This window comes from Nerophis lumbriciformis, linkage group LG02 (assembly GCF_033978685.3).
Source record: "Nerophis lumbriciformis linkage group LG02, RoL_Nlum_v2.1, whole genome shotgun sequence".
Taxonomy (NCBI): domain Eukaryota; kingdom Metazoa; phylum Chordata; class Actinopteri; order Syngnathiformes; family Syngnathidae; genus Nerophis; species Nerophis lumbriciformis.
This window is the reverse complement of record NC_084549.2, coordinates 53,593,593-53,617,848: the sequence shown is the minus strand read 5'-3', so window position 1 is coordinate 53,617,848 and position 24,256 is coordinate 53,593,593. Positions and strand designations below refer to the sequence as shown.

Genomic DNA, 24,256 nt, shown 5'->3' with positions numbered 1-24,256 from the left:
TCTCTCGGCTTCCATTTGCTCTTACGTTACACTTTCTCTTCATGCTCGCTTTTATAAGCAGCAGCTCATCCTCTGTATATTCAGCTTCAAAAAGAGGTTGTGAATCCTCATTTGTCCAAAAATGGTCATCTTCGTTGTCTGTTACCAAGAATTCCATGATTAAAAAACACATGCATTTGTTTCCGAAAGTAGAAACACGTTTGTTGCCGGAAGTTGGAAGTGCGCTACTATGGAAACGGAAATAAATGCGCTGAGAAAATTAGTTTAAAATGACCAAAATACGGTAAATATTGTACATATGGTTATGAATGTGTCTGTTACTACATTATATATATATATATATATATATATATATATATATATATATATATATATATATATATATATATATATATATATATATATATATATATATATATATATGGTAACACTTTAGTATGGGGAACATATTTACCATTAATTAGTTGCTTATTAAAGTAACAAAGACTTAATTTAGAGTTATTTGGACACTAGGAGAACATATAAGGGTTAGGGTTACTAATAAGAAATAATTCTGAGGAAGACTCATAGTTAATGGCTTACTGGTTGTATAATAAGGCCATGCAGAATAAGGCATTAATAAATACTTAATAATGACTAAGAGCCAATATCTTACTAATTTGCATGTTAAAAAGAAACTACTTAATGGTGAATATTTGTTCCCCATACTAAAGTGTTACCATATATATATATATATATATATATATACTTGCATTGTGTATATAAAATGTTGGTGGAGGGTTTTGAAGGCTACAACAATGACTCCTATTACAATACAAATAAGGCAACAAGAGAAGAGAAGTATCCCACACTTCTCTTTTGTAAAGTAAATCTGAACAGCCGATATGGGCATCTACATCAACTATATGATTTGCCTGAGAAGCTGGACAGAACAACAAAAAACAATGACTCCAATTAGCAGCATCTTCCAAGCGTTTTTCATCATCTTTAAAATCCTTAAAAAAAAAAAGGACATATGTGTTCTTGTCTCTCCTAATGATTGTGAACGATAGGAAAAATTCAAAAAAAAAAGTGCAGTTCCCCTTTAAAGACAAGATAGTGTCATTAAGACATGGAGTTTTGTTTGTATAAAATTAGTGAAGACATTAGGCAAGTGTGACCAAGTATCTCTTAACTTGAGAAAAACTTGTGTAAAACACAATTTTTTTTGTAATTTGTCATTTCAATTTCAAATTTTGAATGGAAATAGGTAAGGGTTTAAAGACATCGAAGATCTTCAAAAATCCATGTCCCAATTGTGTTTTCAAGTCCATACCACCAAAGTTGTTATTTTGAAGGCATATTTTTCAGAAAGAAATACAGCCAAACATAAAAAAATATTTCTTCTCAATGTATTCAAACTCCTATTGCTTAATGCCTGTAATACTTGGACACATTCTGATTGACGGGTACATCATTTTAGCTTAATAGCTTTGGAAAGAGCCTATTACCACGTTATACCCCAAATAGTTAAATGACAACCTCACTTTTACTTTGGGTATGACTTTTTTCTGCATTTTAGCCAAAAAGAAGAATGCGCATCACATCCATCCATCCATCCATTTTCTACACTATATATATAAAAAAAATGTTTTAAACAAAATCTTATATTGACGAATGAGTCCGTCTGACTGTATGTGTATAACTAAAATATTTTAATTCTATACCTCAAATTCATGTTGATCGCATGCCTACGACTACCCTAACGAACGACTACTTGTCTTGAGTGTAAATTGTGTTGTACAGCACTGATTTTCAGAAGAACAACCCTGTCCACAAGCTGACACAAGAAGAACTCTTGGCCTTCACATCAGTAAGTACTGTATTTTTCTCAGCATTAAAGGGGAACTGCACTTTTTTGGAATTTTCCCTATCATTCACAATCATTATGTCAGACAAGAACACATTTATTTTCTTTTTTTATGTATTCTGACTAGTAAATAAACGCTAGCAAAAGTCAGCTAACAATGAAGCCAATGGGAGTCACCCTTTTCCGCCTATAAAGTGCTCTAAAAACATCCAAAAGCCTCTATCAAGTATATACAGTATATATATATATTTTTTTTAAACACTTGTTTATGGATTGAAACTCAATACACAAGTGTTCCAGCAATACAATCACATATCAAATGTTCCCTTTTTTAAATCCATCCATCCATCTTCTTCCGCTTATCCGAGGTCGGGTCGCGGGGGCAGCAGCTTAAGCAGGGAAGCCCAGACTTCCCTTTCCCCAGCCACTTCGTCCAGCTCCTCCCGGGGGATCCCGAGGCGTTCCCAGGCTAGCCGGGAGAGATAGTCTTCCCAGCGTGTCCTGGGTCTTCCCCGTGGCCTCCTACCGGTCGGACGTGCCCGAAACACCTTCCTAGGGAGGTGTTCGGGTGGCATCCTGACCAGATGCCCGAACCACCTCATCTGGCTCCTCTCGATGTGGAGGAGCAGCGGCTTTACTTTGAGCTCCCCCCGAATGACAGAGCTTCTCACCCTATCTCTAAGGGAGAGCCCCGCCACTCGGCGGAGGAAACTCATTTCGGCCGCTTGTACCCGTGATCTTGTCCTTTCGGTCATGACCCAAAGCTCATGACCATAGGTGAGGATGGGAACGTAGATCGACCGGTAAATCGAGAGCTTTGCCTTCCGGCTCAGCTCCTTCTTCACCACAACGGATCGATACAGCGTCCGCATTACTGAAGACGCCGCACCGATCCGCCTGTCGATCTCACGATCCACTCTTCCCCCACTCGTGAACAAGACTCCGAGGTACTTGAACTCCTCCACTTGGGGCAAGATCTCCTCCCCAACCCGGAGATGGCACTCCACCCTTTTCCGGGAGAGAACCATGGACTCGGACTTGGAGGTGCTGATTCCCATCCCAGTCGCTTCACACTCGGCTGCGAACCGATCCAGTGAGAGCTGAAGATCTTGGCCGGAGGAAGCCATCAGGACCACATCATCTGCAAATAGCAGAGACCTAATCCTGCAGCCACCAAACCAGATCCCCTCAACGCCCTGACTGCGCCTAGAAATTCTGTCCATAAAGGTTATGAACAGAATCGGTGACAAAGGGCAGCCTTGGCGGAGTCCAACCCTCACTGGAAACGTGTCCGACTTACTGCCGGCAATGCGGACCAAGCTCTGACACTGATTATACAGGGAGCGAACTGCCACAATAAGACAGTCCGTTACCCCATAATCTCTGAGCACTCCCCACAGGACTTCCCGGGGTACACGGTCGAATGCCTTCTCCAAGTCCACAAAGCACATGTAGACTGGTTGGGCAAACTCCCATGCACCCTCAAGGACCCTGCCGAGAGTATAGAGCTGGTCCACAGTTCCACGACCAGGACGAAAACCACACTGTTCCTCCTGAATCCGAGGTTCGACTATCCGGCGTAGCCTCCTCTCCAGTACACCTGAATAGACCTTACCGGGAAGGCTGAGGAGTGTGATCCCACGATAGTTGGAACACACCCTCCGGTTCCCCTTCTTAAAGAGAGGAACCACCACCCCGGTCTGCCAATCCAGAGGTACCGCCCCCGATGTCCACGCGATGTTGCAGAGTCTTGATAACCAAGACAGCCCCACAACATCCAGAGCCTTAAGGAACTCCGAGCGGATCTCATCCACCCCCGGGGCCTTGCCACCGAGGAGCTTTTTAACTACCTCGGCAACCTCAGCCCCAGAAATAGGAGAGCCCAACACAGATTCCCCAGGCCCTGCTTCCTTATAGGAAGACGTGCTGGTAGGATTGAGGAGGTCTTCGAAGTATTCCCTCCACCGATCCACAACATCCGCAGTCGAGGTCAGCAGAGCACCATCCCCACCATACACGGTGTTGACACTGCACTGCTTCCCCTTCCTGAGGCGGCGGATGGTGGTCCAGAATTGCTTCGAAGCCGTCCGGAAGTCTTTTTCCATGGCCTCCCCGAACTCCTCCCATGTCCGAGTTTTTGCCTCCGCGACCGCTGAAGCCGCACACCGCTTGGCCTGTCGGTACCTGTCTGCTGCCTCAGGAGTCCCATGAGCCAAAAGAACCCGATAGGACTCCTTCTTCAGCCTGACGGCATCCCTCACCGCCGGCGTCCACCAACGGGTTCTAGGATTACCGCCACGACAGGCACCAACTACCTTGCGGCCACAGCTCCAATCGGCCGCCTCGACAATAGAGGTACGGAACATTGTCCACTCGGACTCAATGTCCAGCACCTCCCTCGTGACATGTTCAAAGTTCTTCCGGAGGTGGGAATTGAAACTCTCTCTGACAGGAGACTCTGCCAGGCGTTCCCAGCAAACCCTCACAATGCGTTTGGGCCTGCCAGGTCTGTCCGGCATCCTCCCCCACCATCGCAGCCAACTCACCACCAGGTGGTGATCGGTAGAAAGCTCCGCCCCTCTCTTCACCCGAGTGTCCAAAACATGAGGCCGCAAATCCGATGACACAACTACAAAGTCGATCATGGAACTGCGGCCTAGGGTGTCCTGGTGCCAAGTGCACATATGGACACCCTTATGTTTGAACATGGTGTTTGTTATCGACAATCTGTGACGAGCACAAAAGTCCAATAACAGAACACCACTCGGGTTCAGATCCGGGCGGCCATTCTTCCCAATCACACCTCTCCAGGTTTCACTGTCGCTGCCAACATGAGCGTTGAAGTCCCCCAGTAGAACGAGGGAATCACCCGGGGGAGCACTCTCCAGTACTCCCTCGAGTGAATCCAAAAAGGGTGGGTACTCTGAGCTGCTGTTTGGCGCGTAAACGCAAACAACAGTCAGGACCCGTCCCCCCACCCAAAGGCGGAGGGAAGCTACCCTCTCGTCCACCGGGTTGAACTCCAACGTGCAGGCTTTGAGCCGAGGGGCAACAAGAATTGCCACCCCAGCCCGTCGCCTCTCACTGCCGGCAACGCCAGAGTGGAAGAGAGTCCAGCCCCTCTCAAGAGAAGTGGTTCCAGAGCCCTTGCTGTGCGTCGAAGTGAGTCCGACTATATCTAGCCGGAACTCTCCACCTCACGCACTAGCTCAGGCTCCTTCCCCCCCAGCGAAGTGACGTTCCACGTCCCAAGAGCCAGCTTATGTAGCCGAGGATCGGACCGCCAAGCGCCCTGCCCTCGGCTGCCGCCCAGCTCACACTGCACCCGACCTCTTTTTTAAATAAATCAAATATTTTAAGTTATAACATTAAACACCTGTTTATTAGCTTTTAAATACATTTTTATGATAGAGCCTTTTAAACCTGAAATAACACCCATATAGTCATCTTTACACTCATTTCACGCAATATAGTCCCCTTGAGTGTGTCATTTACTGCCCTGTCTGTGTGCCTCTTAATTGTCTTCCGGGGACAAATAACGTTTTTTGAATTGAATTGAATTCTACTGTAAATTACAGTACCACCGGAAGCCCAGAGGATCCGCTAAGCGTCATTGCTATGGCTGTCCCCTGGCCATTACAACATGGGCACTTTGTGGAAATAATTAATCACATCCTTAATTATTGTATAATTCCTATTAGTCAGAACTGGACTTCCATGTGCTAAACTACGTCGTAAGTTCTGTAAAAACTTGGTCAACTTGACCGTCACAGCAAAGATAGTCCCCAACATTGCGCCGTCATCATTGTGTGCCGGTGTTCTGTCGATATTTGCTACCTATCGATGTCTGCTACCCAACGCTACAGCGCATGCACACGCACAGACGCAAATATTTCCAATATTTGCTTCGAACAAAATACTCATCGAAACAGCAGCCTCGTATGCCTTATGTACATGTATGTAGTGATTTTTAAAATATATATCAACAGTGTGCTTCTTTACTTAGCATTGCGCTGACATTAGCAGTGTTGTTATCATAAAGTGACGTGCCAGAGAGTCCTATTGAGTCCTGCCCTTTGTTTCCACTTTGTCATGCGATATCTCCCATGTCATAGGCTCACAAATGTGGAGACGCGTTATTAGTGAAGCTGCAGTCGAAAATGAAGTGACTCTCCCATTAGCGTAAAAGTAAACAATAGCTTAATCGCCGTGACATCAGAAGTCACTGTTAATCTGGAAACCGAAGTCTCGCTTTGTGAATATCCATTGTGATCACTACATCATAATAATAAAAAATAATACAAATACTGTACTGTAATACATATAAAATATAAATTTGACTCAATGTAAGAAAGAATTTAAAACTCAAAAGCCACAATTCAATCTACATTTAAAAAATTGTAGATATAAATGCGTGATGCCTATGGGTCTTGAGAAGGATGTTTTTGGTATCGGTATCAGCTCAAAAAAAAAAAATCCTGCTTCTTACTTTTTTCTTTCTCAAGTGTGAGGCAGACTCTTGTTATGGCAGTGCGTCAAAGGAAAGGAAAGTGAAGTGAAATTAACATGGTAAAATGCTGAGAAAGTGGTTGCATGTTTGGTCCAAGCCGCCCAAACGTTGTGACCATCATGAAGGATAAAGATGGTATCAATGAACATGTGAAAACGTCTGACCCTATGAAATGATAACAGTGATAACTAAGCAGCATAGTGGTCTCATTATTGACACTTCCTTTTGGAGCCTCTCTTGCATCGGACCTTCCAGTGTGCAATGCACAGGGATAAAAGTAAGGAATTGTTCTCTCTTTTTACACCACTCCTTAATTTATTGTTTGCTTTTAACATTATTACTGTAGTGTTTATGTACTTCGTGTGCTCTTTGTATAGTGTAAACAACTTACCAGTAGGTGTTCATTTACTTACATGTTATTTAAAAACTCCACTTACATTGCAACAAAACTTGTACATAGTCTGAGGACCTCCTGTGTTATTATAACCATCTCTGTTACGAGGCGCCTCAAGGCTTCATCAGTTAATCATCGTGGAGGGAAATAGCGTGTCCTATATCATTGAAGGGCAGCGTTGTTTTTTTTAGAGGGATTTGGGCGTTGTCATTCTCTGGTCCTTCAATTTTTATCATTCTTTTTATTTACTGTATTTCACCCAACTTTGTGGAAGTGCAACACAATGGGAGTACAACTCCCATTGTGTTTCACATACCACAACCCCATGCACAAGTATGTACGGTAATAGGAAGGGCTACTATCAAAAACAATGCATTGATAGTGTGTGTGCAAGTACCATTACAATGATTACATTTCTAAATCAGATTAATCACAGGTTTGCTCTGGATTAATTTTGATGACTCATGATTAAATGTAAGTAACTTTAGATCTATGTTAATGGTGTTTCATTTTGCATAAGCAAAGAGTCAAGAAAGAAGAAAATAGAGATGCACTTAACGTGTTTATTAAACACTTTTAACATTATGTTAATGTTTTCAAAAACTGCCGTTTTTTCTAGACAAACAATAACAGTGTAGACCTGTTTCTCTTTTTGTGTTACCGTACTTTGGTGAAACGAAAACTCCTTTCTGCATTATGTACATTATACTTTATGACCCTCAACTGTTCCGACATGTTTTTTTGTACTCAAATCTTCCATGGAGAGAACCAACGTGCTGTTTAGTGTTGTCCATATTGACTTGTTTGCTTATGTCACTGACACTCCCCGATAGGTGTGGGTACATTTCACTTTGGCACCGATACAGTACCAATTTCTGGGACCTGTGATAACAGTCCTCATGGTACCAATTCTTGGTTCTTTTTGAGTGTGTTCATGTTGATAAATATTAATTTGTTAAAAAATAAAATCAACTTTTAATGTGACATTTAACTGTAAGCTGATAATAACAACTGTTGTCCAGTTGTTATAAGGTTTTCTTACACTTTGGAGTATCATTTGCAAGTATGCATAATGTGTTGCCTCAGACTTCAGCGATTTTGAGTTATTTTGCGCTGCAGAGGAGCTAACTGCGTTAACATTTTTAATCAGATTAATAATGATTAGATATATGGATACAGTATAAATAGATAGGAACTTTCTTAATCCATTGGGAAAGTTCCCTCAGGGTAATTCCAATTGTAGCAGCGGGTATGACCAAGTCACTAAACAGGCTACTCTGGTGGCTGATGACAGTGTGCAGACGGTGGCTGGTGTTATCCCGGATTGCCAGCAGTTTGTTCATGGATCTGTTCTCTGTAACTGTCAGAATGTCTTGCTTCATGCCGACCAAAGAGCCGGCCTGCCTAATGAGCTTGTCCATTCTGAAAGTGTCGCTCTTTGATGTGCTGCACAGGAGTTTCCTGCAGATGTTGAATGATCATAGCCTCCTCTGTTTTGACCCTTTCTGTACAGATAGTCTGTGTTGCATGCCAAGTCCAACTTCTCATCCAGCCACTCCCCAAGGTACATGTAGGTGTCTACAACCTCCACCTGAGCACCCTCAATGTTCACTGCTTGGGAGCATGGCCTGGACCTCCCAAAGTCTATAACAAGTTCTTTGGTTTTTGTGGTGTTGAGCTGCTCTTGGTTTGTGTGGCTCCATGTGACAAATTCCTTCACCAGACTTTGGTACTCCTCCTCTTGATCACCCATAATACACCCCACAATGGCTGTGTCATCAGCAAACATCTGGATGTGACTTGATTGAGAGTTGTAGCAGAAGTTTGAGGTGTAAAGCATGAATAGAAGAGGAGCCAGCACAGTGCCGTGTGGCCCCCGTGCTGCTGACTTAAGATGTCCGATGTGATGGCCTTCGTACGTCCATACTGTGGTCTGTCTGTGAGGTAGTTAGAAATCCAAGACAGCAGGAGTGGTTCCACCTGCATGCTAGTCAGTTTGTCCTGTAGCAGAGGGAGTTGGATTGTGTTAAAAGCACCCAAGAAGACTAGAAGCGGAATCCTCACTGTGCCCGGTAGGCAAACTGTAGAGCCACTCCAGAGTTTTGTAGGATGTTTTTTTCAGATTGTGGGTACTCTCCCTAGTTGTAAACTGAGGTTCAACACATGCTGCAGTGGCTCTCCCAGTTGAGCAGTGCAGATTTTCAGTAGCCGTGGGCACACATTATATGGGCCAGCTGCTTTTCTGGGGTGAAGCTTTCTCAATTCTCCTTTGACCTGGTCTGCAGTAATGCATGGGGGAGAAAAGGTCTACTGAGTTGTTTGAGGAGACATGAATGGGGGGTGGAATGAGAGGAGATGGGTCTGTGGTGGTAAGTGGAAGGGGGCTAACATGCTTGTGGGGGAAGGGAGTGTTCCATGGTATTGGTGCATTGGGTGGGGGTAGGAGGGTGGTCAAACCTGTTGGAAAAAGGTGTTAAGCTGGTTTTCCCTCTCCACTGTCCCCCCCTTCTGTGCTTTTCCGAGCTTTGTAGCCTGTGATGGTTTTCATCCCTCATGTTGTTTTCCTCCAGTGTGTTCTCCACCTTCCTCCTGTAGCTCCCCTTTGCCTCCTTCAAGTACAGTTTCATATCACGCTGCGCTGTCTCTGCCCTGAAGGCAGACGTCTTCTTGTTGAGGACAGTTTAGACTTCATGTGTCGCCAATTACTTGTTTTTTGGACAATCCTAGTAGGGGTGACTATGTCTGTGCAGAATGTGTGCTCAGTAGTACACTCCAGTTTGTGGTGTTGAAGCAGTCTCTGAGTGCATTCTCCACTTAAGCAGACCATCTTTGAAAGAAGCGTGTTGTCAAAGGCTGCCTCTGCACCGGTGGAAGGGGTGGGGTGTACTGTGGCTGCAGGTAAACCAGGTTTGGATCTGACCCCGTCGGGGTTTGACCCTCTATGCATCCCTTAAATTAGCATACAGGAGGTCAATTGATTGATTGAATGATTGAAACTTTTATTAGTAGATTGCACAGTTCAGTACATATTCCGTACAATTGACCACTAAATGGTAACACCCGAATAAGTTTTTCAACTTGTTTAAGTCGGGGTCCACGTATTGTCCACAATTGTCCTGTTTCTTCGTGTGGGACAGTTCACAAAGTGGTAAAAAGTAGCCAGAGTAGAGTTCAGATAGACATGGTTACAGTCACCTGAAATTACAAAAAAAGCCTCAGGGTGTTGTGTCTGCAGTCGAGCTAGGACTATGTAGATCTTCTCACAGGCAGTGACTGTGTCGGCTCTCAGAGGAATGTAAACACAGACAGCGATCACGTGACTGAACTCCCTTGGTACAGTAGATCGTATGACTGAAGGCTAACAGCCACCAACTCCAAGTCCCAGAAGCATAAAACCACCTTCACAGTGACATATTCTGAGTTACACCAGCGATTGTTCACATATATTATGAGTCCCCCACCCTTGCTCTTCCCGCAGGCTTTTTTGTCTCTGTCAGCTCTCACTGCGATGAAACCCAACAGCTTCACGTTAGCGTCTGGGATGCAGGGGGTTAGCCACGTCTCTGTGAAAATAAACTGGCTACTTTGTGCTTCTTTTTTGCTGGTGTTTTTGTTTTTTGCATTGTGCCTAGGGCCAATGACAAACGAATCAGTCACTTTGGGCACCCTTGCTGTATAAGCTAACTGTTAATGACCACTTTAGTCTTAGTACTGTAGTATATATGTTCATCCTACGGTCACATATGGGATGCGAGTCAGCTTACGTCCGCACCGGAAGTAGTAAAATCAGCTGTTCACCTGGCAGGTTTTTCCTGTGTGATAAAAGAAGGGGTAAACAGGGAAGTCCTTTTTTAGCTTCTGCCTTGTTTTAGCATATATTACTGCCTTTGCACATGTCAATGTTTACTTTTGTATATATATGAACACACAATCCGTACTTTGGAGCAATGTTCGCAGACTCAATTATTGGCTTGTTAGCTTCCTGTTACAGTGGGCTCCGTGACCAACAAATGGGCCGCTCACCTTGACGAAACATTACAGTTTGTGGAAGACATGGCAGAACTTCCAGCACTGCATTGCTGGGGAACTGTAGCTGGTTGCTGCCCAGAAAGTGTGGGCGCCTTTCTCATGACGCGTCCCCAAGGAAGAGTTGTTTGATGTTGCATGCTAGAAAATGTCCGATGCGTTGCAAGTTTGCAACATTCAGCCCTAATGCATTGTTGCAACTCGATGATTTTTGTGCAGGTCATGAAATGCACGTTTTTGAGACGATCAGGTGAAGTGCGGCTTTCAGGGAGTGCGGCTGTGATGTCGAGAGCGACGGATGCAAGGATGAAGAGAGAGAAGCGAGACGTGCAGGCGTGATCAGGGGTTAAAATGCTTGCCTGTTAGTTGGTCTGTTTGTCACTCTCTGGGTGGGAGTGTCACTAATATATTAATACATTTTTTTTTTCTAATATTTTTGCGATCGACCTGTAGGATCCCAAAGATCGGCTGGTCGTTCGCGATTGATGGGTTGGCGACCCCTCCTTTACATGTTTTTTTTATTCTACATAAAACATCGCAGGACTGCAAGTAACACAGATATTATAAAACCGGTACAAAAACATAACTTACTGCTGCTCTAATGTAGCTTGCTTCTGAATTGTTGTTATTGGGTAATACCTGAATGGGCGGCTGGATATTGTCATTCGTACAAATGTTTTCATCAGTAAAATGATCAGTGTTTTTCATGCAGAACATATCATGTAAGCACAATTTTCTTGCACAGCTCCAGTTTGCAATCATTTCTTCTTAGGAGACACCTCCATTTTCCTTTCAGCCTCCTGAACATCATTTCCACAACAGATCGTGCAGAGCTGAGTAGATAGTTTTAGGCCGTTTGCCGTTGGCTCAGTGTTCCTGTGTCCAAGAAGGGCTTCATCAGCCAACTTTGCAGGGGGTATGCTGGGTCTCTAATCAAGTAATACCCCACATCACAGCCCGAGATGGTGACTTTATTTTGCCCAAGCAACTGTCCATCACTTATCAGATCACACATGATTGACTGTTGCAGCACTCTGGAATCATGGACACTCTCGTGAAATCCAACACAAACATCCCAGAATTGTCCTTTTCCATTTTACAACCCCCTGCAAAATGATAGAATGCCAACTTTTCCAGTTGTAATAGTCCCGGGCACACTCTATTTAGGCGTTATTATGGGAATATGACTTCCATCATTGGCACCCACACACTGCAGTGCTCTCCAACGGTTCGGAAAATAAGTGGCCACCTCTTGTAATTTGCGAGCTTCGGGGGTTGCCAGGTGAAGAGGAAGCAGATTACTGATTGCTATATTGCAGAAGTCCTGCAAGCAATTGAACACAGTGCTGCTACTCCAAACAGAGGGCGTATAGTCCTGTATTCTCCTCCATTAGAAACCTTAAAAAGAGCAATGGCCACTCTTCTTTCCATAGGGATACATGCACGAAAATGTGTGTCAGTTCTCGACAATCCATGTCTTACAACGTTACAGATGTACTGATATGACTCCCAGGATACACGGAAGTGCTGCTGGAACTGCACACGAATGAAATCTGGAAAAATGGCATCCCACCAGTACTTTGAGCTCAGATTAGCCCACGCAATAGGTAATTGCACCTAAACACACAAAAATAATTAACGTGTTTCGTTAACTCTAGCTGTAGGTTTGCAATATTGTACCGATCTAAATTTAGCAAAAAGAAACCCGTACACACACCATTTTCCTCTTCTGTGATTCCTCATATTGCCGAAGAAGATTGTGGTATCCATAGACTTTCACACACTGGTTGCAAACAGAGCAAAATATTATATTCACAACCAACAACAGGAATATCTGCATGTATGTATCCATCGTCGTCTCATCGCTTGTTGTGGAAAAATATCCTGCAGTTTGCGCGCAAGATTCCTGTTATTTCCCGCTTGGAGGCACAACCATTGTGACCTAGTGACACGGCTCCCGACAACAATGGAAAACGAAAGTGCTGAGGAACCAACACCGGTTACAACACTGAACTTACTCTACTCTTGCAGCAAAGTTCGCTGCAGTGGAAAAGAGGTATATGTGCTTCACTCTGCTGCTTGATTACCGGTATATGTCACAAGCTGCTTTTGTCCTAACAAGCCATTGAGGACATGGTTGTAAAAATGGTACCTCTCCACATGTACAGATGGTTTGTTGAATTGCTCTCACTGGACTTGTATTATTCCATTTTTTCATTGTCATTGTAAAGTGCATCGATATTCTCGTGGCTTACATAAAACGTGTGAGCCTCTTTAAGAGATCACTTTGTGTGATCACAAACATTTAAAATGTGTCCAAATTCTCACAGTCTTGCTGTATAGCTTTGGGTTGATAGACAACCATTGAGCTAGCATTTTAGCTACAAAGTTTGCCTCCGGCATGCGGCACCCTTATTTCAAGGATTTTATCAGCGAATTGGGCTTTGTTCCGCAACAAGACTTAAATTGTGATGAGATTGAATAAGATGACTTAGCGGACCTTTATTACAGCAAAGGAGAAGGTGCTACCGGGACAAAAGCCGATGAAGGATCGCCTCACACTGCTAGTTTGTGCTATTGCTAGCGGCAACTGCTCATTTATCACTCCGAAGTGTTCAACAATGTCACACACATTCCCAGACAGACGGTAAAATAATTTTCCTTTTTTTGTTTTTATTTTGAGAGTGCACCAATGAGACTTGTGTGTTTACGTGTTCAATGTGGACATTTAAGCTTGCTGTAATGTTGTGTTGTTTGGATAAAACATTGCTTGTTGAGCTTTTATTCCCTTGCTATGTAGGGATGCTATATTTATATACAGTATACATAATATATACATTATATTGTCTTCAAAGTTTGCAGTTTTTTACTAAAATAGGGACTTTTGTTGAGGCTAGAACCAATTGTTCATGTTTACATTAATTCTTGTTGGAACTGCTTCACTATACGAACTTTTCGGTTAGTGAACCATGTTGTAGATCCAAATAAGTTTGTAGATCGAGCTTCCACTGTAATAGGTTATAAATAGCATAGGGTCATATGAATAGATGTTAAAAAATAATGTAAAAAATATAACAGATTGTGATCCTGTAGTGCAAATAATATGTAAAACAATGACTGCCAAACAAACCAAATAAAAGTCGTGTTCAGCACAGTTGGGACACGTGCAAGACAATTTGGAATTTGACCAATATTTTGGCGGAAAAGGTTCGTCAAAGGCATGGGTGAGCAGTCAGTTTTCCCACGGGAAAAAGATTGTTCCAAAGTAGGAGGTAGATCACCGTCCTGTAACGGATACTCTTTCACTTTCCAAGTCCAGTTTAACTTTAGATTGAGAGACGGTTGGAGTGAGAGCAGCTGCAGCAGCCATGAAGTCGTCAGGTCAGTGTGAGTTCAACCTAGGGTGATGAGACGCTCCTGATGTCTTCTTGTAATCGTATTTGCCACTCAAGCATTTGGGACACAAGTCTACTTCCATGATTGAAAACTAAACACATTCTGATAAATGTTGGAAGACCAGATTGATTCTTTATTTCCACAGACCTTAGAGACAGAACGTTAGTCTGGAGACATGGTGACAGGGTAATGTGATATCTCATTTGGCTTATTCAATGACTTGAGTCTCCTGAGTCTGTCAAGCTGATAAGAGTCATTGGAAAAATAATCTGTCAGGGCAGGAAATTAAAATTAAAAAAGCAGGTCACTGGAAGTTAACTGATCCAGCTGGATTATTGTTGCCTATGACACGGCACAACATATATTTGATCAAATTAATATTTTTGTTTAATTTTGTTGTTACACTTCCTTGTGACATTTCCACCCCAGGCTATCTGGTTGGCTGGTGTGACTTTAAAACACACTTAGAATGAAGAGCTAGCTCCAATAGGTTCATTTGTCTTCTTGCATATACTGTAGGTTTAGTTTCTTATCTCCAGACAACTTTTTAGCTACATTAAAGGTTTCATGAGGGTTACCTTTTAAGTAAAAGACAGCAGGTGCGTGTCGAAACGTCTCAAGGGAAAACATAGAGTTGACCCCAAAATAAGAAATTAAACATATAGTAATGAAGTGGCAATTTTAGCTGATTTAACAAATATTATTTTTGAACAATTCTTATTTTTTTGTAAGTCTGTACAAAAAAAGGTGCTGTTTGCAAATTGCTCAAAGATAAATGTTTCAAACTAAAAAAAAAAGTACGGTTTCCTTGCTTTTGTATGAATTATGTCAAATGTTTGATGAAACAACAGTCATTAAGTAGCCTTGTCAGTTGGAATGCAAATTTTGCTGCAAAACATGCAATCATTATCGTATATTATATCTGTTGTAGAGAGTTAATACAGTAGTACCTCGGCTTACGAGTTTAATTGGTTCTGTGACAGAGCTCGTAACTTAAGATACTAGCTCAGGACCTTAAGTCAACGTTCCACATTGAAATTAATCAAAAATATATTTAATCAATGCAGAGCCCCCTAAAACAACACCATTTTAACATGTAACATACCTTATAAAAAGTAAAAGCTACATTTTACAGTAGTTTTATGAAGTAATGTAATGTGTCTATGGATGTTCTCATTCATCAGGTCATTGTAATCTCAGGGCTTTTAAGCGATCGCATCTAGATTGTTTGGATTGTTTTAGAAGACGTTTCGCCTCTCATCCAAGTAGGTTTCATCGGTTAGTTTGGGTCAGATCTATTCTGTCGACGCTGGGAAAATAAGTACAGTGGTACCTCGGCTTACGAGTTTAATTGATTCTGTGGCGGAGCTCGTAACTGAAATTGAACTCATGATCCCTGCTCGAATGAGAGGCGAAACCTCTCCAAAGACAAACCAACGCTTGCTTGTCAATTTTTATTGATAACAGGTTAGCAATAAAAACAAGCAAAACAACAAAGTGCATCAAGCTTCCTCAAAAAGGAAATATATTTTGCGATTATGATGTGTTAAAAAAGATCACAGAGGTATGTTGGCAAAGTTTAGCTTGTGGACTTGGACTGGATAGCAGTAGTGAGACGATCAAACATGAATAAACGCCATTACCTGGTACATGTTGGTGTGTTCACTGCATTTTTAGACTGGTAAGTTTGAATCAAAGCATGTTTTATTCAGTTACACGCGTAGCATTCAGTAGGCTGTTAGGTAGCTGCGGGCGACAAGCAAGCTCCAGTATTTTGGGGAAAAAAGCATGTTGTCTGTTTACTTTTAGTCTTGAATAAGCACAAAAATGAATGAGTATTATTTTGGGAAAAGTAGCACTGCCATCAAAATATTTAAAAAGTAATAACAGGTTTATTTTTTCGGGTAAACCTGCTTATGAAATTAATGTCCCCTGTGGATCAATAAAGTTTGTCTAAATCTAAATTTGTCTAAGCTGGGCCCCCTCACTCCATCTCGAACACATGAGAGATTAAAGACGTAAATTCTGCGCAATTTGAATGGAGGACAATGGACCTTAACAGACTTTGCATTCTGAAATTCTTCACCAGTATAAGAACCGACTCCGTTGACAAAAGATATACAAGTTTGGCTTCAACATTGGCGGCAGCATACTCTAATCTTTTATCCCATTGGACGTGCTTATAGAATAGAATATGATAGAAAGTACTTTATTGATCTCTGGGGGAAATTCAGCACCCCAGTTCGCTCACAATAAACAATAAACACTTAGGTATTCACATATCAAGGAGAGTAAAAAAATAAAGATATGGAATAGCGTACACTCGAATAAAGATATGGAATAGCGTACACTCGAAATGGGATAATTTCCACCAATTTAACTTTTTTTTTCGAGGTAGCGAGCCTTTAGAATAGGGTACAATTTGTCCCGATGTGGTCCCTTGATTTTTGTATTCTGTAAGATCCATTTAAATCCAGTTTTTTGCTGTCTCTCACATTGCCGCGGGTACAGTACAACCATGTAAATAAAACCTACGTCCCGCAAAAACGACTACCCGGCACCCACAATGCATTGTGAAATCACGTGCCCTTTCGAGCCCGATTATCAACAAATTAATTCGTCTGTGACAAATTTTAGTATTGAATATTGTTGACAATGTCAAGGAATAGTTGCACTCCTACTTTATAGCGGTCCTCTGCTCGTTACTGCTCGACAAGTCATGCAACAATAAATGTTTATTTTTAAAAGGATACATTTGCAAAATTAAAAGGGGATCAATTATTTATTTCCCCGCTGTATATTGCAAAACAGTTGTCTTACTGTTTACTATTCATGAACTCATTAGCCACATCATATTTTGTCATTTAATTCTACATTAAAAATAAATTGATGACTGATTTGTAAACTTAATTAAAAACACGAAAAAAAAGCTGTTCTAAAATATACTACATTTCACAGACAAAACAGACTATGTAGTAAAGAAAAAAAAAGAAGAGTATTTGATCTGTTGACTATATTTCTGTTGTTTTCCAGTAATAGTGAGTGGGCAAGATACAGTTTGTGTATTGTATTGTGTGATAGGAACACTGCTGGTTCTGTGGGCAGGCATCTTCCCAGTCTACATGTAGATCCAGGAATCTGCAGGCTGGTTAGATGGTTGTCACATGTCTGGCTGTCTTCGTCTACTTTGGATCATGTGTGTCATGTCTTTTTTTCTTCACAAGAGCTGCAGTTACTTGGAACACAGTTGTGTGCGTGACATCTACCTATCCATCTGTTGTGTTCAGCCCACAAAAGTGCTAATACTGTATCCTTCAGATCATAAGGCGTATTTAAACGCAAAAGGTGCCCCGGATTATAAGGCGCATTAAAGAGATTTTTGATTTTTACATTTAAAACACTTACTTGTGGTCTACATACAGAGGAGATCCTGGCTAGGTTTACGCTCTGGGCGAACCATATCTCATCCTCCCCTTACCGGCCCCAAACCCTGCCACCAACACAACAATATATTATATTATATTTGTACTATTTTATTATATAATCTTAAATACATAGGTAACAAGAATAGAGAAAAAAAACAATATAAATAAATTATATATGATGAGGTGGCGACTTGTCCAGGGTGTACACCGCCTTCCGCCTGAATGCAGCTGAGATAGGCTCCAGCACCCCCGCAACCCCAAAAGGGACAAGCGGTAGAAAATGGATGGAGTGATGGATATATAACTGAAATACAGTATATAAACACCAATGTAAATTGCACAAATCTTTAATCACAGGATCTAATTTGCTTGAAAAATCTCTGAAGAAAGCTAACAACAAAACTACTCTGTGGAAAAAGATTCCTCCTGTAAACATAACATATTTTACATACAAGTTTTGTTTTGCATCATCCAAATAATCCTGATATCATTTTATAACACACCAGTTTTGCACACCAGAAACAGCAGATAATTAACATAATATGAATTTAGTACTCAGACCTTACTACCGTAGCAGATTTTTAACCCGTGTTTTTCACCCTGTTTACTACTGACATTACCAACAGGTGTGAAGTGCAATCTAAAACTCGACTTTTCTTGCCTTCTTTGATGCAAAGTCAATAATGACATCATCGTATGAAATCTGTTGAGCAATTGTATCATTGATGCAGTCTGATTATGGCAAGTCTAGAGAGACGCTCCTGTGACGTTTTAATAGAGTCACGTGAGTCACATAGATGACTGCAGACTTTTTTGTCATTCTTCACATAACCCAATTAATTACATGTAGGTATAGGTCTATTTTGATTTTAGGAATGGAATACAATCTACATGTATTTGGTAGAAATTTGTCTTGTGTGGCCCCACTGGTTGGGATCTGATTATACCCCGCCCCCTCCCCCTCGCCAATTTGCCTCCTCCAGTGTAGTCAATTTGGTGACTGTCGCTAGATCTAGTGACTTTTCAATCCTCTTGGCGACTTTTTTTTGTAATCAGCTACTAGCAACAAATCTGGCAACTTTTACCGGTGTTATTGGAGACTTTTTTGTGTTTTTGAGACTCTGAGGTGAAAGCACATAGCAGGGTGCCACCGTGGACCCCACCCTTGTGCCAAAGCACTCACAGGCAGTCAGCTGGTGCTGCTGCTGCAGAGCAGATGCCCTCACAGGGCGGGAATTGCAGCGGTTCGCACATTTGCACTCTGGACTTTTATGGTGGGTTCAATTTGTACTGGGAACCTTATATTAAAAGGGTTACTAATGGAAATGAGTGGCGGTAGTCTATAAAACTGGTGAGTTTTGTTTTGATCTTTTTTTTTTGTACGTGCGTGCGCCCTCACATTGATTGCGCTCTGAGCGGTTACCCACATTGCCCATAGCAAAAATCAGCCCTGTCTACATAACATGTAATGGTGCTTTTTTTGGTCAAAATTTTGCATGGATTGTTTTACAGGCCGTTTTCAGATACGCCACCGGGTGGTCTTACTTACACTTCGACAGCGTCTTCTCTATGCAATCTTTTGTTGAAGTTTTTAGCGCTTCCATAGCGAGGCTACTGACACATATAAGTTAGAACTGTATGCCATTTTGTATTAGAAATGACAAGAGCGCAGGATGAATGCCCCACAACAAGAGGATAGAGAACAATAAGGAGCTTGTAGACAACGGCGCGGACTGCAATGGCTGCTGTGCGCAAATTTTCGGGACTTATGCAGATCCCAAATACGCAACAGCAGGTACCATCCGAATAGGTAAGAAAAGTTGGTTTTGCATAATAGAGCGAAACAAAACGCCACATGATATCTCCTAATAGGTTCTATTTTGAAGTCCTTATACAGAAACCATAATAATACCCGTATGTTGAAGCACAGTACGTCTGAGTACGGTAGCCGTAATGGTCCGACAATCCATAAAGCGGTGAGGTTTCGTAGCTTACCTAAGTCGTACTAAAACATTTTGAAAGATTTTTGAGCGCTGTGTTTAATGTTCGATATTCTCAATTAAATATCAAAGTTTTAGCCTTGCTTGCTTACCGGTACCTGCTAGCGTCATTTATTGAACAGACGTCAATCTTCAGTCCATCTCTTATGCGGGACTGCCATCTACTGGTCACACTTATCATTACACCATGTACCACAACCACAATTCATACATATCTAAGGTGCACTGTTGATTTTGGAAAAAATTAAAGGATTTTACGTGTATAGTCTGAAAAATACGATACATCAAAACAGCCACCCTGGGACATTGCAGCAATTATAACCCACCAGACATCAATAGGGAAACTCCGCACTTAAAAAGCTGAACTGAAGAAGACTTTTTAAATGGAAGGTGAAACATCTTCCAACCAACAACAAGAGTCAAGATGCTTCCATTTAACCTTTGCTAACTACATGAAGTACATCTAAATACAGTTCTAAATCAATCAAATATCAGCATGAAATCAAACAGTTAGTGTCAGCAATTAAGTTAACATAATCAGGTTACACACATAAAGACAATCAGGCTGTTTTTTTCCTGATGTTTCCCCTACCTGATTATCTTACATCCTAAAAGATTGTCTTACAAGACTGTCTTTTCAGACTATGTTCACACTGCAGGTCATTGCAATGTCTTTGCCCATATGTGTCATGTATCAGATTTCGATACAACTTAGTTTTTTTCAAGTCCGACCCTGGCTTCTTTTGTATGTGAATACAAATCTGATATGTATTCAATGCAACTGCAGTCTGAACAATTGGGGTGCGTACATCCGCCACAGAAATGAAAAGCTGGAAACTTGTTATAGTGGAGAGTAACCAACTATGAACTAAAGGAATACAGTGTTCCCTCGATTATAGCAGAGGTTCTATTCCGGAAAGAGTAAAAAAATGAGACCACTACTTTGCCAAGTTATCAATTATCACTATAAATTTCATAGGCGCGGATTCTTTCACATGTTCAAAGATACCATTGTTATTATTTATGATGGTTGTGGCATTTGAGTGGCTTGGACCTAGCATGCAACCAATTTTTATCTCTACACTTTCTCAACATTTTACCAGGTCAAATTTTACTTTATTTTCTTTGACGCACTGCAATTTTAAGATTCGGCCTCATGCTTGAAGGGAAAATCCTGAAGTAAAAAGAACAGCAATGGCATTTTCCTTTCTCAGTCTTACAACATAGAAGTATGTATTCTTCCACCATGTGCCTTTAGCTAATTCTCGTTTTCTTTTTGTACTTGATTAATATTTACTAATTGTTGAAGGAGGTCTTGAATGTGTTGATGGTTGAATGATTTGAATTGGAAGAAAAAATGTGGGCGATGAAGGTGGGTGAAAAAAAGGGTGGAATAATAATTAGAATACTATACTGTATGCTTTTCAGCATTCACACAATTTACAGGAGTGCGTAAGCACAAAACGTAACAATAGAACCGCACGTATCACAAGCAAAAATCTTGTCGTGCTTTTTATTGTCTAGGCATGATTTGTTTGTGGATTAGTGCTTGTATTTGAAACGTTTGTATCCCTGTCTATTTTCAGTGTTTACTGTCTCAGCCTAAGTTCTGGGCTGTGGAGATGACAGCAGTATGCCTCAGGACCAAACTGGAAAAAGGGAGTTCCCGATGTGTTGAAAGAGCCATGATGCAAATGCAGGTAAATATAGTATAAGTAGTGGTTGTAGTATAGACAACACATTGTTATTTGCGCTGTCATGATAGCTTATTTGTGTGAAATTGATGGTGAAAATGTGGCTTCTTCTTGCTAGACACTACACTCTTATCGCATCAAATGCTTTTGAGTAAAACTGATGAAGTATGATAAAACTATTTATATACCTACTTGTACAGGTAATAGTGGTGTTTTCTAAAACAAACTGAACAGTCCAGTTGGGTTCGATTGAATGACCTTGATGAATGAGAACATCCTTAGACACGTAAAAGTAGAGGGTTGTTTTTTCAGGTGTGTATTTAGACTTCTGATCAGAGGTGTACATATACTCATGCAACCTTGTGCTTGGATGTCTTCTTCATTTCGGGTTTAGTGATTCATTGGAACTGGTCTTCTTCCAGGATGGAATAATAATACAACATACATCTTCAGGGATTTTGAAAAACATGAATTTTGCATTGATTTTTAGATTTGGTCAACTCAGAATTATTCATACAGGCTCAACTATATACATACAGTCATCTAAATCCTATAATATAAGTCATTTGTTTGACAGCACTCATTGGATCCACACATACTCAGAACTTGGGGTGTCCCGATCCAACTACCGTATTTCACTTCAGATATAATACTGATATTGGAGCCTTAAATATTAACCAATTTTGATACAGATACGATCTCTGCAGGAGTCATACATCATTTTAATATTTTGGAGCTGATTATTGACAGGTCATTTTTTGTTATGGAAACATTTTGGTTTTTGTATGATTCAGTTCTAGACCGACATTTTGGAAAAGATTAAGGATGAAAACCGAAATTCAATAACCCTGTATAATCATACATTTATTTATACATTTATAGTATCTGTTTGCCTTCCTGGTCTCATGATTATATCTACAGTCTGAATGCTATGATAGTCTAGCGCATGGGTGTCAAACTCTGGCCCGCGGGCCAAAATTGGCCCGCCGTGTAATTTCACTTGGCCCTTGAGGCGATATCAAATTAACACTATAGCTGGCCCGCCGATTCTATACAGCGGCGGTGCCGCGGTAACACCGCATTGACCGCTAATTCTCATACTCCCAAATTTCAGTGCCCCTCCCGAAAATCGTCACGTCCGCTTTTCATCCAGTCCCATGAGTGCTGGCCCAATCACATAATATGTGCGGCTTCTGCACGCACACACAAGTGAATGCAATGCATACTTGATCAACAGCGATACAGGTTACACTGAGGGGGGCCATATAAACAACTTTAACACTGTTAGAAATATGCGCCACACTGTGAATCCACACCAAACAATAATGACAAACACATTTCGGGAGAACATCCGCACCGTAACACAACATAAACACAACAGAACAAATGCCCAGAACCCTTTGGAGGACTAACTCTTCCGGGACGCTACAAAGTGTGTGTGGGGGGGAGAGGGGGGCGGGATTTGGTGGTAGCGGGGGGTGTATTTTGTAGCGTCCCGGAAGAGTTAGTGCTGCAAAGGGTTCTGGGTATTTGTTCTGTTGTGTTTATGTTGTGTTACGGTGCGGATGTTCTTCCGAAATGTGTTTGTCATTCTTGTTTGGTGTGGATTCACAGTGTGGCGTATATTTCTAACAGTGTTAAAGTTGTTTATACGGCCACTCTCAGTGTAACCTGTATCGCTCTTGATCGAGTATGCGTTGCATTCACGTGTGTGTGCGTACAGAGGCCGCACATGTCTTGTGACTGGGCCGGCACGTTGTTAGAATGGATGAAAAGCAGACGTGACGACAGCTCGTAGAGGACGTTAAAGGCAGTGCCTTTAAGGCACGCTCCCCAAGACTGTGGTCCGGGTGGAATACGAGATATAATGACTGATGAACACCTTCGTTCGATAATGAAGGTTGCCTCAGCTCAAAGCCTGAGCCCCGACATTAATGAACTAGCATCCAAGAAAAGATGCCAGGTATCTGGCTTGGGCACATCAGATTAGATCAGTGTGTTGCAAACTGAGCAATTTAAAGTCCTGAATGGTTGGTTTATTCATTGTTATTTTATTTTTAAATTTATTAGCCTGTGGAAAAAGTAAATGTTGATATTTACCTCAGAAGGCTGCAAATAGAAAAGAGGCATTAAATTTTTATTTAAATTGTATTTGATATGCCATTGATATTTTTAAATTATTATTATTATTATTTGAAACTCGATTTTGCATGTCACTATAAAGTTATGTAAGCCTCGCTTGTTCAATATTCGATGCAAAACTTGTTTGGGTCCCTATTAAAAGGTTAATTTGTTCAACTTTGGCCCGCGGCTTTGTTCAGTTTTAAATTTTGGCCCACTCTGTATTTGAGTTTGACACCCCTCGTCTAGCGCACTGCTTACTCGTCCTCTGCAAACAGCAAATCCATGCCGCACACAAAATAGAATCCCACCAAAATGTTAAAAAAAAAAAAAAAAAACATTTATTCTGTACGATTTTGCAATACAACTCTGTAACAGGTGACAAAAAGCGGCCAAAACAGATAAAATGATGTCAATGTTTGTCAACACTGTTACACTACTGTAACGTCTGGGAAGACGCTTTAGTCAGGACAGGAGGTCCATCCAGCACTTTATTGAGCAAAATTGTTTGTTGGCTTTAACCACACACAAAAACCATTAGCAAAAAAACGACTCTCTAGCAAAACGTCTCTATGGATATTAGTCATGAAATGCTGTTACTCGATTCGAGAAATGCTAATAAAAATATATATATTTTACAGACAAAGTTACAGGAATGTACACTTTATCCCATGGTTGTCCTGCAGCACACATCTAATTGTGCATCATATAATTGTTCTAATGCAGACCCGCATACGGCCCATTAAGATTGGAATCTCCGCTTTTGATTTATAGACGTGTTATCACGGTAATCTTCGTCACAGCAGCTTCAAGCAAATGAGGCACCAAGCAGTGCGGGTGG

General features: G+C 41.4%; 1 protein-coding gene across 2 annotated transcripts in view; it reads left to right on the top strand.

The window, feature by feature from the left end:
* The window catches only part of ttc27 (tetratricopeptide repeat domain 27), a 120,921-nt gene that overhangs the window by 70,056 nt on the left and 26,609 nt on the right, over positions 1-24,256 (top strand). For both annotated transcript variants that reach the window (XM_061964625.2, XM_061964624.2), the window contains 2 exons: positions 1,786-1,852; positions 21,187-21,300. In XM_061964625.2, the coding sequence (XP_061820609.1) occupies positions 1,786-1,852; positions 21,187-21,300 (181 nt within the window). The remainder of the gene's footprint in view (positions 1-1,785; positions 1,853-21,186; positions 21,301-24,256) is intronic.